The 15,589-nt window shown below is 43.7% G+C and overlaps 1 protein-coding gene across 4 annotated transcripts in view; it reads right to left on the bottom strand.

Annotated features, from left to right (window-relative positions):
* The window catches only part of KHDRBS3 (KH RNA binding domain containing, signal transduction associated 3), a 187,012-nt gene that overhangs the window by 75,752 nt on the left and 95,671 nt on the right, over positions 1-15,589 (bottom strand). For all 4 annotated transcript variants that reach the window (XM_039240212.1, XM_039240213.1, XM_039240214.1 and 1 more), the window contains exon 5: positions 8,175-8,314. In XM_039240212.1, coding sequence (XP_039096143.1) covers positions 8,175-8,314 — 140 coding nt within the window. The remainder of the gene's footprint in view (positions 1-8,174; positions 8,315-15,589) is intronic.

The following is a 15,589-nucleotide window of genomic DNA, read 5'->3' as shown; positions in this document are numbered from 1 at the left end:
AAGCAAAACTAATATAAAAACAGGGAGGGGCAAAACATAAGAGACTCTTAAATATGGAGAATAAACAGAGGGTTGATGGAGGGGTTGTGGGAAGAGGGAATGGTTTAAATGAGTTAAGGGACATTAAGGAATCTACTCCTGAAATCATCGTTGCACTATATGCTACGTAACTTGAATAGGAATTTAAAGATAAATAAATAGTTTAAAAACAAAAGTAACTTATAGTGTGGAATCATTTTGAATAATCAAAAAAGAAATTACGGCATGGTTTGGGCTTGACAAAAACAACCAGGGTTTGGATTAGTGTGTGCTCAGTGTTCTAACTCCATTTTACAGCCAAGGAAAGAAACCAGGGCTTAGCCAGGGAGAATTCCCTGAGGTCATACAGATTGAAAGAGCCACCAAGCCACACTCTAACTCCAAGCTAACAGTCCTCATCTTTTCTGCTTTCCGGTCTTGGCCCCTCTGCCGAATGACTTCCCTCTGACAGTCTCCTGCCTAATTTCTTTACCTCTGCCCTGGGTTGTTCACACCCACATTCCCCATTGAAAATTACTTGCGCCCTCATTCCTATTTCCACGGCACTTGCTTTCATATCCCCCACCCCTATAGTGCCACTCTGTCTTAATTACCTGTTTCTCTGACTTACACTTGTTAGCCTGCCTGACGTCAAAATGATGACCTAGCCACCGCTATAATGTCAATCGCAGTCACAGAAAATGCTCAAAGAAATGACCTGACAACAGGAATGGACTGATTTTCAAAGAGGAAGGAAGGTGTTAAAACCTCCGGGACCCCAGCTGTGTGGGAGGTGACCCCACTACTCAGGAACATACTCGCCAGATCCCATCTGCCTGAAAACACCTTGGCTTCTCAGTACATCTTGTCCAACATTATGGTCGGAAAAACTCGGCTGGCAAACGGGGGGTCAGAAGCCTTCCTCCGGCTGGCCCTGAAGCCGACAGGAATGTGGTTTATCCCCCCTTAGGCCGATGTGGTGGGCCACACCCTAACCAGGAGAACCATGCACGGCTGCTCTTCCCTGCCCGTCCCTGCTGCCTCGGACTTACCTTGTCGGAAGTTCTCGCACTACTTACAACATTATTTGCCTTGGTTTGTGTCTTCCCAAAGCCTATTAAAATGATGTGAAAAGAAACCACACGGTTTCTCCTTTCGTTTCCCCTGAAGTGGCCTCACTGTGGCCACGCACTGATACACCATCAGGCACCCCTGGAACAAAAAGCCAGTGGATCCTGACGAAGGAGGGAGCGGCTCAGCAGGAGAAATGTGGTGGGCCTTATGGCAAGGAAAGCAGAGAGACTCACTTCCCAGGAAAGCTCTCTAGGATCCTCTGCCTGGGAAGTGGGGCACAAGTGTCATGTACCAATGCCCGGGTTTCTATTAAACCAGAAGGAAGGAGAGGAAGGTGACTTCTGTTCTGACAGTTTACTGGTAGAATGTCCTAAGATGGCAAGTGCTTTCTATTTAAATTTAATCCCAAGTAAGTTTTTGTTTGTTTGTTTGTTTCATTTTGTTTTGTTGTAATTGAAATATCTATAATTTGGGCTAGCAGAAAAATAAATATATTGTCAATTTCCTATACTCACCCTTTCCTTAATCAATAAGAAGGACTTTTGGGGCGCCTGGGTGGCTCAGTCAGTTGAGTGTCCAACTTCAGCTCAAGTCATGAATTGTGGTTCGTTTGAGTTGACAGCCTGTCAGCACAGAGCCCACTTCGGATCCCTGGCCCCCCTCCCCCCACTCCTCTCCTACTTGTGCTCTCTCAAAAATAAACACTTTATTTTTAAAAAAGAACTTTTTTTTTTAAATATTTTTATTTCTGGGGGAGAGAGAGAGAGCGTGAGCAGGGGAGGGTCAGAGAGAGAGGGAGACACAGACTCTGAAACACGCTCCAGGCTCTGAGCTGGCAGTCAGCACAGGGCCCGACGCGGGGCTCGAACCCACGAACCGCGAGATCATGACCTAAGCGAAAGTCGGACGCTCAACCGACTAAGCCACCCAGGCGCCCCTAAAAAAGAACTTTTTAATTGGTAGATTAATCTAAACCATATCATATACTGAGGAGATATTCAGCACCCTTATATTAACTATTTGGTTTTCCTGATAACAATTCCCATAACTTGACACACTGTGAGGGAAAATCATTTTCAATCACTAAAACAATCTTTAGCATCTGTGACATCATTCATGGTTGATTTTTAAACAGTGAAACCACGTGAAAATCAATGTGGACATGGAAAGGCAAGTGCCAGTGTCGCACCAGACCCCGTGTCTGGAGGTTACGTAGTGGTCTGTGGGTAGAGCAACTGTGGCCACTTCATATGTCAGTCAGCAACTGCTAAGATGCAGGCTTTACAAGGACAGGACATCGTGGAGAACAATCTAACATCGAAACTGCCAACAATCCCCTGAAGCGGACAGCTCACGCAGTGTCTAAGAGACGCTGAAGACTGCATGGGGCTCTCGGGAAAGGGTCAAGTCCCGTGGCCGGCCCTGTGGGTCGGCTGCAGCCCCCAGCACCTCGGCCATACAGTTTGAGAAGTGCAATCGTAAGATTTAATGTGGAACGTCGGTCCACGAAAGAGAAGAGGGAAAGGGGCAGGTGAAACGTACAGAAACCAGAGATGAAAATTCGCCCAGCTGAATGAGAGCTTACAAAAGGCAGCAATGACTGTGTCAGCTGCGCACCAGGTCAAGGCCGCCATGTCCAGCACCCACTACTGACAAATAAGTTCGCTAGTCAGAAAGGCAGTCTTCATCTGCCGGGTCCAGTCTTCTTCCTGCTGTTTCTGGTGTCGAATGCAGGGGGAGAAGACTGCCTGCTACTTGGGGGAAGGGCCACGTGGCCAGACTAAAGGTCAGAGCACAGGCAGCACAGAATGAGCCAGCTGCAGTGAGGAAGGGATGAAAGGGAGCATCCCCGCGGGTTCAAGACTGCCTAGCCCAGCCCGCCAGCGGCCAGCACGGAGAAGACGGGCCCAAATGCATGCTGCCCGGAGCGGCCCCAACTCCACCCACGGCTTCTTTCTGTGCTGGGGTCTGTGCAAAGAGCTAGGGAGGGGGCGTCTATGGCAGGTTTCTGGAGGCCCTGAGCAGGATGGCCTGGAAGCAAAGAATCTTCCTGACCTCCTAAGTTAAAATAGGTGTAAGTTTAGTTCTCTCATTTAAGACTGAAATGAAAGGTTTTATTAAAACACTGATCACTTCCCACTGCAGGATTTAATTTTAGAGCATTTACATCTTTCGGCAGAAAAGCATCCCGAAGTGCTAACAGTGGGGAACATTCCTGAAGACTCCATAATAACTGCTTCTGCTCTGAAAGAAGCTCTCAACCTGGGGAGAACCATGTGACCACCCCTGCAATGCTAATCCCCTCGTGCACTGGGTCAGGTGACAGCGAATTACATTAACACAAAATACTCTGAATGATCAACACTTGACCAGAAGGAGCCTAAAGGGCCTGCTTTTGTCCTGGACTCACCTAACAGTTACTTACCGAGTGACTACTTTGGGCCAGGTTGAGGACACTAAGAACCCTTACAGGTTTACATCACAATGAGGAGTAAGCAATGAAAAAGTGAGCAGGTAAGAAGGGTAGAGTTCAGTCTGGAAAAAGCTAAGGAACCCAGACTGGATGCTGCAGACCAGCTCTGGGACTGGGGGATGGAGACTCTGAACAAGGCGACCAGCAAGGCCTCTTGGACACGGTGCCCGTGTCTGCCTACCATCGGGTGCCCCGGGGAGGGGGTGTGAGCCGGAGTAGTGAATGCCAAGGGCCTGGGAGGGAAATAAGCTTGGCCAGTTTGCCAGGTAGGAAGGAGGGCAGCCTGGCCACAGCACGGAAAACCACAAGGTCAGAAAGGGTGGGGAGAGTGCCCGACGACGGTGCGCCTGTCACCGAGCACGGCAGAAAATTTGGGTGTTCTTGTAACAGCGAAGAGAGCCGCCGAAGAAACTGAGGCAGGGAGAAACCAAAATCTACTTTGATTTTAGCCCGTCACTAAGACTGTAATGGAAACTGGAAGAGCTGTGTGGCGAGATGAGGGAGGTGGGAGAGGTGATTAATGAAATCAGACTTATTTTAGAGGTAGAAGCAAAATGGCATTATGGAAGGGCTGGCTATGGCCAAGATCTACTGAGGACTGGGCACTGGAGACATTTCTCACAAGTTTCAGGACCGGGAAGCACTGGGCTTTAATGAGTGTGTTTGTCTTTTATTACTTTTTTAGATATTTAGACACAGCGTATTCCATAACCACGTCTTCCTCAGCTTTGGCTACAGTAAGGAAGCTCAAAGCACAATTCGAAGACCATCTCCACGACTGTACCCACACTCTTGTGTACTGACCTTACCCTTGCGGTGGTTATAATTTTCCATTCTAGTTTCCACATCCATTTATTTTTATTATGTGAGATGCACAAGTTATGATATGTGATTTAATGAGAAAAAGTAGTAAAAAAAAAAAGTACTTTCATCATAGCTTGTATTAAAAGTGCCATCATGGGAGCACCTGAGTGGCTCGGTCTGTTAGCAGCCGACTTTGGCTCAGGTCAAGACCTCACCATCCCGAGTTCGAGCCCCATGTCAGGTTCTATGCTGACAGCTCAGAGCCTGGAGCCTGCTTCAGATTCTGTGTGTGTGTCTCTCTCTCGCTCTCTGTCCCTCTCCCATACACACCCTGTCTCTCTCTCTCTCTCTCAAAAATAAACAAACATTAAAAATAAAATAAATAAAAGTAACCCTATAAAAACAAAAGGTGCCATCATGTGCTGCAGTATGAATACAGTGTAAGTGACAGAATCAAAGTTCTATGGAAGAAGTGCAGCGGGAGAATGGATGGAAGAAACGGATTACAGATGAAAATGCAAGGGGAGGATCAAAAGGGGAGATGCATGGACTTGCAGCCAGGCTGCCGGCACCCAGTCAGGCTCTCCAGGTCACTGTCTGCCTGGCCTGGGGCAAGTGATCGCTGTCCTCGTTTGTAAAATGGGGAGTTAACACAATAGTGCCCACCTCACACGGCTGTTATGAGGCTTGACCTAGTTATTATCTATAAAGTGCTTAGAAAAGTCCTCAATAGTAGACGCAATGTGTTTGTTAAAATGTGTTTAGGTCTGAGACGCAAAGATAAGTAGGATGCAAACAGGTGAGGGGCCGAGAGAGGACAGAGCGCTGTGCGCGGAGGAGCAGTGAGCAATGCGGACGAAGGTATGAAGGGAGTGAGCTCCAACTGTGTGGAGCAGGCAGTTTCCAGACTAGGGCTGGACACACAGGGAACAGGGCGGCTTACTCAATAAAGACTCTCTGGAGCGAGGTCTGAAGAAAAAGTACAGAAAGGCTTTGAGTACTTCTTCTAGGAATGTGAATCTTACACTGTTAAAAGCAGAGTCTTTGAAAGAGCTGGCACCATGGAAGCCCACAAACCAAATGGAGGCGAGAAAGCTCTGCCCGGAGCCTAGCACCCAACAGCCGCTACCCCGCTGCACACTAACACCGGGGTGTCAGAGAACACGACCTGTCAAGTCAGTGGAGAGGCTTTGAATGCAATCAGTGTATTTGCCGTCATCAAGAGGAACACATTCTCTTCTGGGCGGACCGTGGTGTCCCCAGACACTGGACTCTACAGAACGGAGAGCGTCTGCCCTCATCTGGTCCTAACACTTTCAGCTGAACTCAACACGTGACAACTATATTAGAAATTATCTTCTGTAAAAACAGTACATGTGGCTTAAGGAACACAGCACCCCTAAGACGCATCCTCAACAGCGGCACTGGGCGTGCTCTCTTCTCTACGCTCTCTGCCCAGGACGTTCGTTCTGTGACTGTTGTTGCCTTCTTTAGGAAAAGGGCCTTTGCAGAGCTGACGATCAGGTACGAATCTTAGATGGGAAGAGTGCCCTGGTTGTCCAGACAGGTCCTAAACACCATCACTGGGAAGAGGGAAGCCAGTGGAGATCAAGGACAGATGTGACAGAGGTCAACACGCAGGCGGAGGGAGACGCCAGAGTGACACAGCCTTGAGTGAAGGAAGATCAGCAGGCACGACAGACTGGAAGGGACAAGGAGAGGATTCTCTTCCACCCGGGGGACACGGACGCCTGGCAGTACTGATTTGGGACATCTGCCCCCACAACTATGATCAATGTCTCTTGTTTAAAGCCACCACATTGTGGAAATTCATCACAGCTGCCCCAGGAGCTAGTACAGCAAGTAAGAACTGAGACCCTTGAACAAGGGTTCGAACTGGGTGGATCCATTTATATGTGGATTTTTTCAAGAAATAATACCTTTTTTTTTTTTTTTTCCAAGAAATAATACTTTTACATGACCTGGGTTTCTCCTCGCCATGAGCTTCTTAACAACATTTGCTTTATCTAGCTAATTTTATTGTCAGACTACAGTATTAATACATATACAAAATACGTGTTAATCAACTGTGCGGTCGTTACTGCTTCTCAGTCAACAGTAGGCTATTAGTCTTTAAGTTTTAAGGGAAATCAAAAGTTATACATGGAGTTTTGACTATGCAAGGGATGCAAGTGCCCCTATCCTTCACACTGGTCAAGGGTCAACTGTAATTTCCTATGATATGAAGTAAATTTAATGATAGAAGAAATGAGCACAAGGGATTTACCACTCACTGAACATTCACATAAACTATTTCATTAAACCATCAACAGCAATCCCATTATTATTAGCCTTTTGTTAGAGAGAAAACCCAGTGGGTGCCATGAACAAATCTGCTTATTTTACACTGCAATAACTTAGCCTCTTTGTAACTGCTCTCTCTGACCATGCACTGATCAATAGCACTCAGTAAGAAAACTGACTTTTTATTACCCCACATGAACTTACAGACAGAAAAGAATGCTATTTTAAATGATTTCACACACAATTCTATCTCAAAAAATATATATAGTCACCAGTGAAAAACTGCATCACTTGTTTCTACTGAGTTCTTTTGGGAGCAAAGATTAAAAAATGAAAAATAACTCTCAAATAAATCTGAGATAGCCATTTCTCAATATACAGTAATGCTTAAATTGTTTTGTGAAATCATTAGGCATTTTTCATATTCAAAACTCATCAATCCAGAGACAGGAAAAAAAAAAAAAATTCTGTGGGCCTGCACCAACTGTGGAGTTTTCAGACACCACAGGGCTTTCACGGTGAATAAAGTGACAAGCTCGTGCACACTCGCTTGGTGCCTGACACCATGCTCCACACTGGAGATGTGGCAGGAAACCAGCCTAAGCCTCTATTCGGTGCAGAAAGCACTCGCTTCCACTAGCTCAATTTGCATATCAATGCTATTACTTTAAAATAAGCTTCACTTTAAAAAATTAAAAAATCAATATTAGAGGGGCGCCTGGGTGGCTTAGTCGGTTAAGCGTCCGACTTTCGCTTAGGTCATCATCTCGCAGTTCGTGAGTCGGAGCCCCGCGTCGGGCTCTGTGATGACTGCCAGCTCGGAGCCTGGAGCCTGTTTCAGTCTGTGACTCCCTCTCTCTCTGACCCTCCCCTGCTCACGCTGTCTCTCTCTCTCTCTCTCTTAGAAATAAATAAAACATTTATAAAAAAAATCAATATTAGAGGGATAAATAAACCTGTCTACAGACATCAGCCAGTAAGTAGTGCAGGTTATATTTAAACTCAGGAATATCTCAGTCCAAACAAAGGGAATCCCCTTAATATGACATCATAATGTCTGAATACATCCCTTTTTTAACATTTATTCATTTTTGGGAGACAGGCAGAGAGAGAGGCAGAGAGAGAGAGAGAGGCAGAGAGAGAGAGAGAGAGACAGACAGAGACAGAGAGAAAGAGAGAGAGAAGAGAGAGGCAGCATGAGTAGAAGAGGGGCAGAGAGAGGGAAACACAGAATCCGAAGCAGCTCCAGGCTCTGAGCTGTCAGCACAGAGCCGGATGCAAGGCTCAGAGTCACTGACCACGAGATCACGACTTGAGCCAAAGTCAGATGCCCAACTGACTGAGCCACCCAGGTATCCCTGTCTGAATACATCCTTAACGGCTCAGAACTGATACACTGATAGAGCTGTCTGACTATGAATTAAAAAAAAAAATATATTAAAACAGTTGCCATGGTACCCTATTGTAACAACAAAAAAGTAAGTCAGTTAACTGTACCCACCTGGTAATTGCTGGGGCGGGTACACCTCTTGTACGCAAGGTGGGTTTTCCTCGAACAACTGGGACATCTGTGTTTTCGGAACCACCATTCAAGTACGTCAATTCCTGGAGCTGCGCTTGCCTGATTTCATCATTATAGTCCTACACAGAAGACAGAAGACAGTATTATTCGCCTCATATGAAAAATACAGAAGTGCTTAGGACTAGGAAAAAAACAATATTTAATAGGAAAAAAAAAGGCAAGGAAAATAGCTGAATCCGTAAGATTTGTGTTTGTTGAAATGAAAACGCATCAATCAATTGTAAAAAAGGAAAAAACAGCAACAACAACCTAGCATTTTTCCCCAAGCTAAAATTTTCTACCATCAGCCATTACTCCTTGTGCAGGGCATACTTTCCAAATGAGATATTTATAATAAAATTAAAATACTATATACAGACACGTGGCACTGTTATTTAGAACTCAGTTCACCTCATAGTTACTGAGCTTCTGTGAAGTACAAACTGACAAAACCAGAGGAGCAAGCCAGGGTCCCTGAGCCAGCGAGCTTACACTCTAACACAGGAGGAAGGCACGCATACAACATGATAGCTTAACTACAATTCAGAACCACATGTATACATTTTTTTTTGTACAGTACCATTTGGATATTATACTAGAAATATAAGATTCAAAACTGAATACATCTTATTCTTGGAAGCTTGCTCTTCGTTATCTTACATTATTGTCTAAATATTCATCTGAGAAACCCTGGGAGTGACCCCTGATTCCTTCTTTCTTTAACATCCCAGCTCCACTCAATAGGCATCAAGAAAGACATGTAGTAAATAAATAAAAGCGTGATCTGTCTCACAGTATAAGGGAAGTTCAGGTATAAATGATCAAATGGAAAGTCATCTAACTTAGCTGTGGGTAGTAAGAGTAGGTTCTCTATAAGAAATGTCATCTAAAGATGAGTGTGAACTAATCACCAGAAGACGGGCTGTAAAGTACTCTAGATGGAAGAAAAAGCATATTTTAAGACCCAAAGAATTGGTGTGTAGGGAACTGGAAGAGCTGCTATGTGGCTGAATTATAAAAACAACTTGCGGTGTGTGTGTAGGGGGCTGGTCTCGACGTGGAATGGACAGCAGAAACCAAATTCAACAGAGCCTCAAGTCATTTTAAATATTTAAAAGTTTTATATATATACAATCACTTTATATATATAAAACTTTATATATATATATGTATATATATATATACATATAAAACTTTAAAGTTATATAATTTTAAAGGTTTAGAATTAAGGGTACTAAAAAGCATTTAAGAGTTTTAAGGAGAAGAGTGTATTATTTAGGCTTATGCTTTAGAAATATTATGGACAACCGTATGCCAACAAATCAGGTCACAATGACATGGATGAATTGCTAAAAAAACACAAACTACCAAAACTGCCTCAAGAAGAAACAGAAAATTTGAAGAGATAAGCAAAGAGACTAAATTAGTACTAAAAAAATGTCCCACAAAGAAAACCCTAGTCCCACAAGACTTCAATGGTGAATTTCACAAACAATTAATACTAGTCGTTTAAAAACTTCCAGAAAAATTAAAGAGGAGGGAGCAGTCCTTTGCTCTTTCTATAAAGCCAGTATTGTCTGGGTACCAACACAAAGACATTACAGAAAAAGAAATCCAGGGGTGAATATCCTGATGAATGTGGATGCAGAGGCTCTCAAAAACTGAAGAAGCCAATCCAGCAGCATAAACAAAATAAAAGGGAGGACTATATACAAGAACGAAGTAAAACATACTAGCATTGCTAGGTTGGTTTAATATCTAAAAATCGACTAACGTAATACCATAATAATAGAATGAAGAACAAAAAACACAATCATTTTAATGCAGAGAAAAAAAATTCGAGAGAAGAATCCAATACATTTTAAAGATAAAACACTAAGCAAACTATAAAAACCCACAGTTAACATCATGTTTAATAATAAAAAAAACCCTAAAAGAATCATGGTCCTAAAAACAGGACCAAGACAAGGATGTCTACTGTCACCACTTGTATCTAACATTGTACTTGAGGTTCGAGTTGGGACAATTATGTAAGGGAAATAAACGAGTGTGCTCAGATTGAAAGGGAAGAACTAAAACAATCTTTATTCATAGATGGCATAATCCTATATACAGAAAATCACAAAGAATCTACAAAAGCATTCTTAGAGTGAATAACTGTGCTTCACAAGGCTGCAGGATATAAGATCAATATACAAATCAATTTTATTTCTTTCCACTAACAATGAGCAATACAAAAGTAAAATTAAGAAAATAATTCCATTTAGAATAGCATCATAAAGAACAGCATACTCGGGAATAAATTAACAAAATAAAAGCAACATTTATATACGGAAAACTACAAAATACTGTTGGGAAAAATTTTTAAAAACCAAATAAGTGGGAAGATATCCAATATTCATGGATAGAAGGACCTAATATTATTATGATGACAATATCCCTAGTCTGCTCTTCCACCTCCCAAACTGACCTACAGAATCAAGGAAAGCCCTATCAAAGATCCCAGATGGTTTCTTTGCTAAAATGTATTTGAAAATCCAAGGGACCTAGTATACCCAAAACAATTTTAAGAAAGAATAACTAAGTTGGAGGACTGATTATGTCCCCAATTCAAAGTGAGAGGACAGAAGGCAGGTGAAAAGTGAAAGAAGGCAGGACAAAAGACCATACATGCTGTATGCCACTGTACACACAAGGTCACAAACAGGCAAACCCACAGGGATGGGTTAGTGGTGACATGAGACAAAATGAGGAAGGCCAGGGGACAGGAGTGGGGCACGCTTGCTCACAGGGAGGAGGCTGCTCTGGGGGGTGATGAAAATCTAAAACAGATGGTGGTGATGGCTGTGTAACTGCGGATGCACTATAATCCAGTGTACTATATACCTTAAATGGGTGAATTGTATATGTGAATTATAGCTCCATAAAGGCTGTATAGAAAGCAAAAAAGGTAAATTAGTGGACACCCAGGGAGGGGGTAGAATGGGGAGTCACTGTTGCTCATTACGAGGTTGGCTTGGGGGGTAAGCAATAAAAATGGTCTTAGGTTACAGTCACAGTGGCAGAACTCTGTGCATATACTAAAAGCTACTGAATTGTTTACTTTATAGTTGTGAATTTTATGCTACGTGATTTATACCTCTATAAAGATATTACATGGGGGAAAAAAAAACACACACTAGAGGCAGAAATTCCAGATGGAAGCTCGTAATTCCAGCCTGTGGTATAGACAACCTGGAGAAGGGAAGTGTCAGAAAGAGTGAGGAGAGGTAGATCTGGTGTTGTTTAGAACGGTTAGCTTGATTAGAAATGGTAACAGCTAGATGAGGGGGTGTACAGGCGAATCAAGAATGTCCACGGGCATCTGGAAAATAAGAAGGGCAAGGAACAGTGAAACACGTGCTCATCAGTTCTGTACGTGCGGAGTCTGCAATGGCCTACGTAGCAATCAGACATAAAAACCAGAGATGTGAAAGTTAAAAATGTGGAGAGAGAAGTGGACAAGGAAGGCCCTCTGTCCACAGCACAGAGAAGGGCCTGTCATCAAGACTGGCTCTTGGCAAGCCCCCGGCCGGTCACCCCTGTGCCCCCTGAGGGACTGCCGGCTAACAGAGCTTCCGTATGCCTGAGGCTTGGTGCCGTGCTGTACCAGTTTGGCCAGATGAGCCTGCCCTGGCAGTGCGGTTAGTGGGGACCCTTTGTCTTGGCTCAGGAAGGCGGGGGCGGCGAGTGGCTGAGGTCAGGTGCCCAGGCCCTGCAGGCGGACGTGACTGATCTCCTGCACACTGTGGCTCAGCCTCGTGGGAGAGCAGCACTTCACATGTGTTGTCACACAACACTGCTGGGAAAACTGAACGTGTCCTTGCGTCACCACACTGCAAAGGGACACCTGGAAACCTGGGCCAAACCCTTCTTAGTCTTTGCCCTGTGCTCCTCTTCTCTTTCCTGATTTTGATCTGTATCCTTCGGTTGAAATAACCCGTACTGACAGCATATAACAGATTTTCTGAGACCAATGAGTCCCTCTGGAGAATTATTGTGCTTGAAGGTGGTAATGGGGACCTCCAGCACAAGTATTCATCTGTGTACAAATGTCAGCCATGGGCAGGATTGCTTGGGGCACGTTCCTGGAGCAGGAGAAGGGCTCTGGGCATCAACATAAACTAACAGAAGGAACCCTGCACAGGGGAGACTGAACAGGGGTGGCAGGAATTTGAGAAGGAAGCGGAAGGAACCCTGTATGAAAGCCCCAGGATTCAGTGCTGCGTTCACATTCTGACAAGCAGCCAAGTCCTACTTCCGTGGGACTCTAACAATAAAGGCGATGCGGACTTCAGAAATAGTACTTCTGGGGAAGGGTGGAGCTGGAATCCGCCTGGGCGGCGGTGGAGGGATGAAGACTGAGTGGGAGTCAGTCACAGCCACAGTGCAGGCAGCTGGGGTGTCCAGCTGTGAGGGTGGAAAAGAGGAAAAGAAGGATTGCAGTCTGAGCGAGGGAGGATCTTATGACAGAAGAAACCAGCATTTCTGAGTGGGAGTAAAAGATTCAGGTGCAACAGTTTCCTGAATTATCTAGAATTTTAAAAAAACATGAAACATACTTAGTACACTTAGAAAAAAATATGCTATCTCCTTATTTTTCCAAAGCAGAATGCAAGGAATGACTTGCAACTTGGGGTGGACACGGCATCATGGAATGAGAAAAATAGCATGAACACCAACCAAAAAAAGGAAGTCAAAAGGAAGCCAGAGCAATAATAAGCGAACACTTATTTGCAGAGGAGGAGGGAGGGAAGAAAAAGGAAGACAAATTCAGCTTGCTGATCTGCAGGAATGGCTAAGGATTCGGAGTCCACATTGTACTGTATAGATGCCTTCCGTAACTTCTTTAGGGTATTCTGACCTCAGAAGTATCATCCGAATCTATCACTATTTCCACCTCTCTCAAACAAGCCTATGAATATGTTCCTTACCATTTTACCAAAAATGTGTGAATATTAATAAATTATTTGTAAAGCACATTCTAAATAAAACGTGCTACATAAATGCTAAATATCTGCCCTGTGGAAAAGTGCTGGGAGGGTGTGACAAAAAATTGTCTGCGAGTCAAAAATAGACTCATAGGAAAGAACACAGCATCCAAAAATATCACCAAAAATTTAAAAACGGAAAAAAATTACTCTAAGTGAAGTGAGGTGATTATAATGGTGTCACAAAAAATAGAATGAAAGCCCAATTTTAAACATAATCTTTGTAAAACTCCATTTGAAAGAAGACAAATTATGGAGTCTGAGTCAACACATCTGCGTTAAGCCTGAATCTCACCAACTGGACTCACCAGCTTTGTGATTTTAGACAACTTATTAATACTTTAGGAGACTGCTTCTGTCAGACAGAACTACTGACAAAGTCCATGTAGTTGTAATTTTCTCCGTCTTTAATGATTAAAAAAATGATTTTAATTTTCTTAATGTTTATTTATTTCTGAGAGAGAGAGAGAGAGAGAGAGACAGTGTGGGCAGAGAGGGTCAGAGAGAGAGGGAGAAACAGAATCTGAAGCAGGCTCCAGGCTCTGAGCTGTTGGTACAGAGCCCGACACGGGGCTCAAACCCATGAGCTATGAGATCATGACCTGAGCCAAAGTCGGACGCTTAACCGACTGAGCCACACAGGCACCCTTAAAAAAATGATTTTAAATCAGGAGGGAAACCAAGTCACATCTGCCTGCTTACAGACTAAATAATCCTACATTTTAAACTAATCAGTAAATTATCATTTTAACTCCCTATCAGTAAAGTGACACTATTATAACATTAATTCAAACATGGCCATCAATTGTGAAGAGTGGAAAAGTGATTAGAATTCTAATTATATAGGTATAAATGGGATTTTTCTGTCCAGTAAGCTTAGAACATGCTTAAACGTGTTAGCCTAGTGAACGGGAACAAAGTTTTTAAATGTCATCATTAAAAATAATTTACTGTAACTTAATGGATTCTCTGTCAGGAATGTTCTCTTCAGATATATTTGCCCAAATATGCCAACGATTATGTCAAAGATTAATCCTAGGACCAATGTTTGTATCTGACTGTACAAGAAAGAGCATAAATGTTCATTATTTGAGAACTCATTAAATAAATTTTAGAACATGCATATGATGAGATATTATGCAGACATTTAAAAGCACGGAGGGAAATGCTACACATGCGCATATGATCAGAGGTCCAAAATAATATGACTTAAAAAAATAAATGTAATGAGAGAAGATGGACTTTTAGCAGAGCCAAATGAGGAGCTTGGCAAAGCCACTCCATAAAAAGCAACAAAAAAAAGCTGACCATACCATTAAAAACAACCATTTCAGAACTATGGGGAAAGACTGAAGTTATCTACTAAGTGGTAAATACAATAAATTAATTCACATCAGGCAGGAAAGTTGGAGTCTGTGGCACTCTTTGTGGGGATGTTACCCCACCCCCCAGCCTAGACGATGTGGCAGTTCCACGCTGGGGAAAACATGAAAACCACCAGTTTGCTGCAGGGGAAGTTCAGGTAATTTGGAAGAAGGTATGGAAACCCCCATGCCCAGCAGCACCATCAGTATCAGTAGCAATTTTGGTAGAAATGAATAGAAGCCCCGTGAATCAGCAAGCCTAATCCTCAGGTCCTGGGCAGGGCAAGCGACGGCCTGGTACAGTAGCCAGGAACGTGGCAGTGGAGCCTGGGTACGCTCCCTACAGAGCTCCACGGAACAGAAGGTTATGCCCATGTGCAGCAAAGAATGGAGAGAGCTTACACTCTCCACACATCCTTCCCTGACAGCAAGTGTGTGCCCCTGCAAGGGAGACGCAGGGATTAACACATAGGTCACAGGTAAAGTAAAGGCCAGGGAAGATGTGACAAGGGACTAGCCTGTGGGTACACCCCCACAATTAATCAGTGGGTGTGTGAGCACAGCCTCTGACTAATCACTGGTGATGCCTGAGAGGTGTGGACACAGAGAACGCGCCCAGCGGGTTAGGCTTAAAAATAAAATGAGAAGTAAAAAAAATTAACAAAGCTGTAAACCATGAAGTAGACAGTCTACAGATTTAGTCCAACTAAATTCCTAAAGAAACAGCAAGCAAACAAATAATAACTTATAACAACAAAGCTTGGGGTGCCTGGGTGGCTCAGTTGGTGAAGCTTCCGACTTCGGCTCAGGTCATGATCTCACAGTTTGTGAGTTTGAGCCCCGCGTCGGGTTCTATGCTGACAGCTCAGAGCCTGGAGCCTGCTTCAGATTCTGAGTCTCCCTCCCTCCCCCTCTGCCCCTCCCCTGCTCACACTCTGTTTCTCTATCTCTCAAAAATGAA

The sequence above is a fragment of the Hyaena hyaena genome, unplaced genomic scaffold (assembly GCF_003009895.1).
Source record: "Hyaena hyaena isolate Hyena2069 unplaced genomic scaffold, ASM300989v1 scaffold_169, whole genome shotgun sequence".
Taxonomy (NCBI): Eukaryota; Metazoa; Chordata; class Mammalia; order Carnivora; family Hyaenidae; genus Hyaena; species Hyaena hyaena.
The sequence above is the reverse complement of the archived record's forward strand: the minus strand, read 5'-3'. Positions and strand labels throughout refer to the sequence as shown.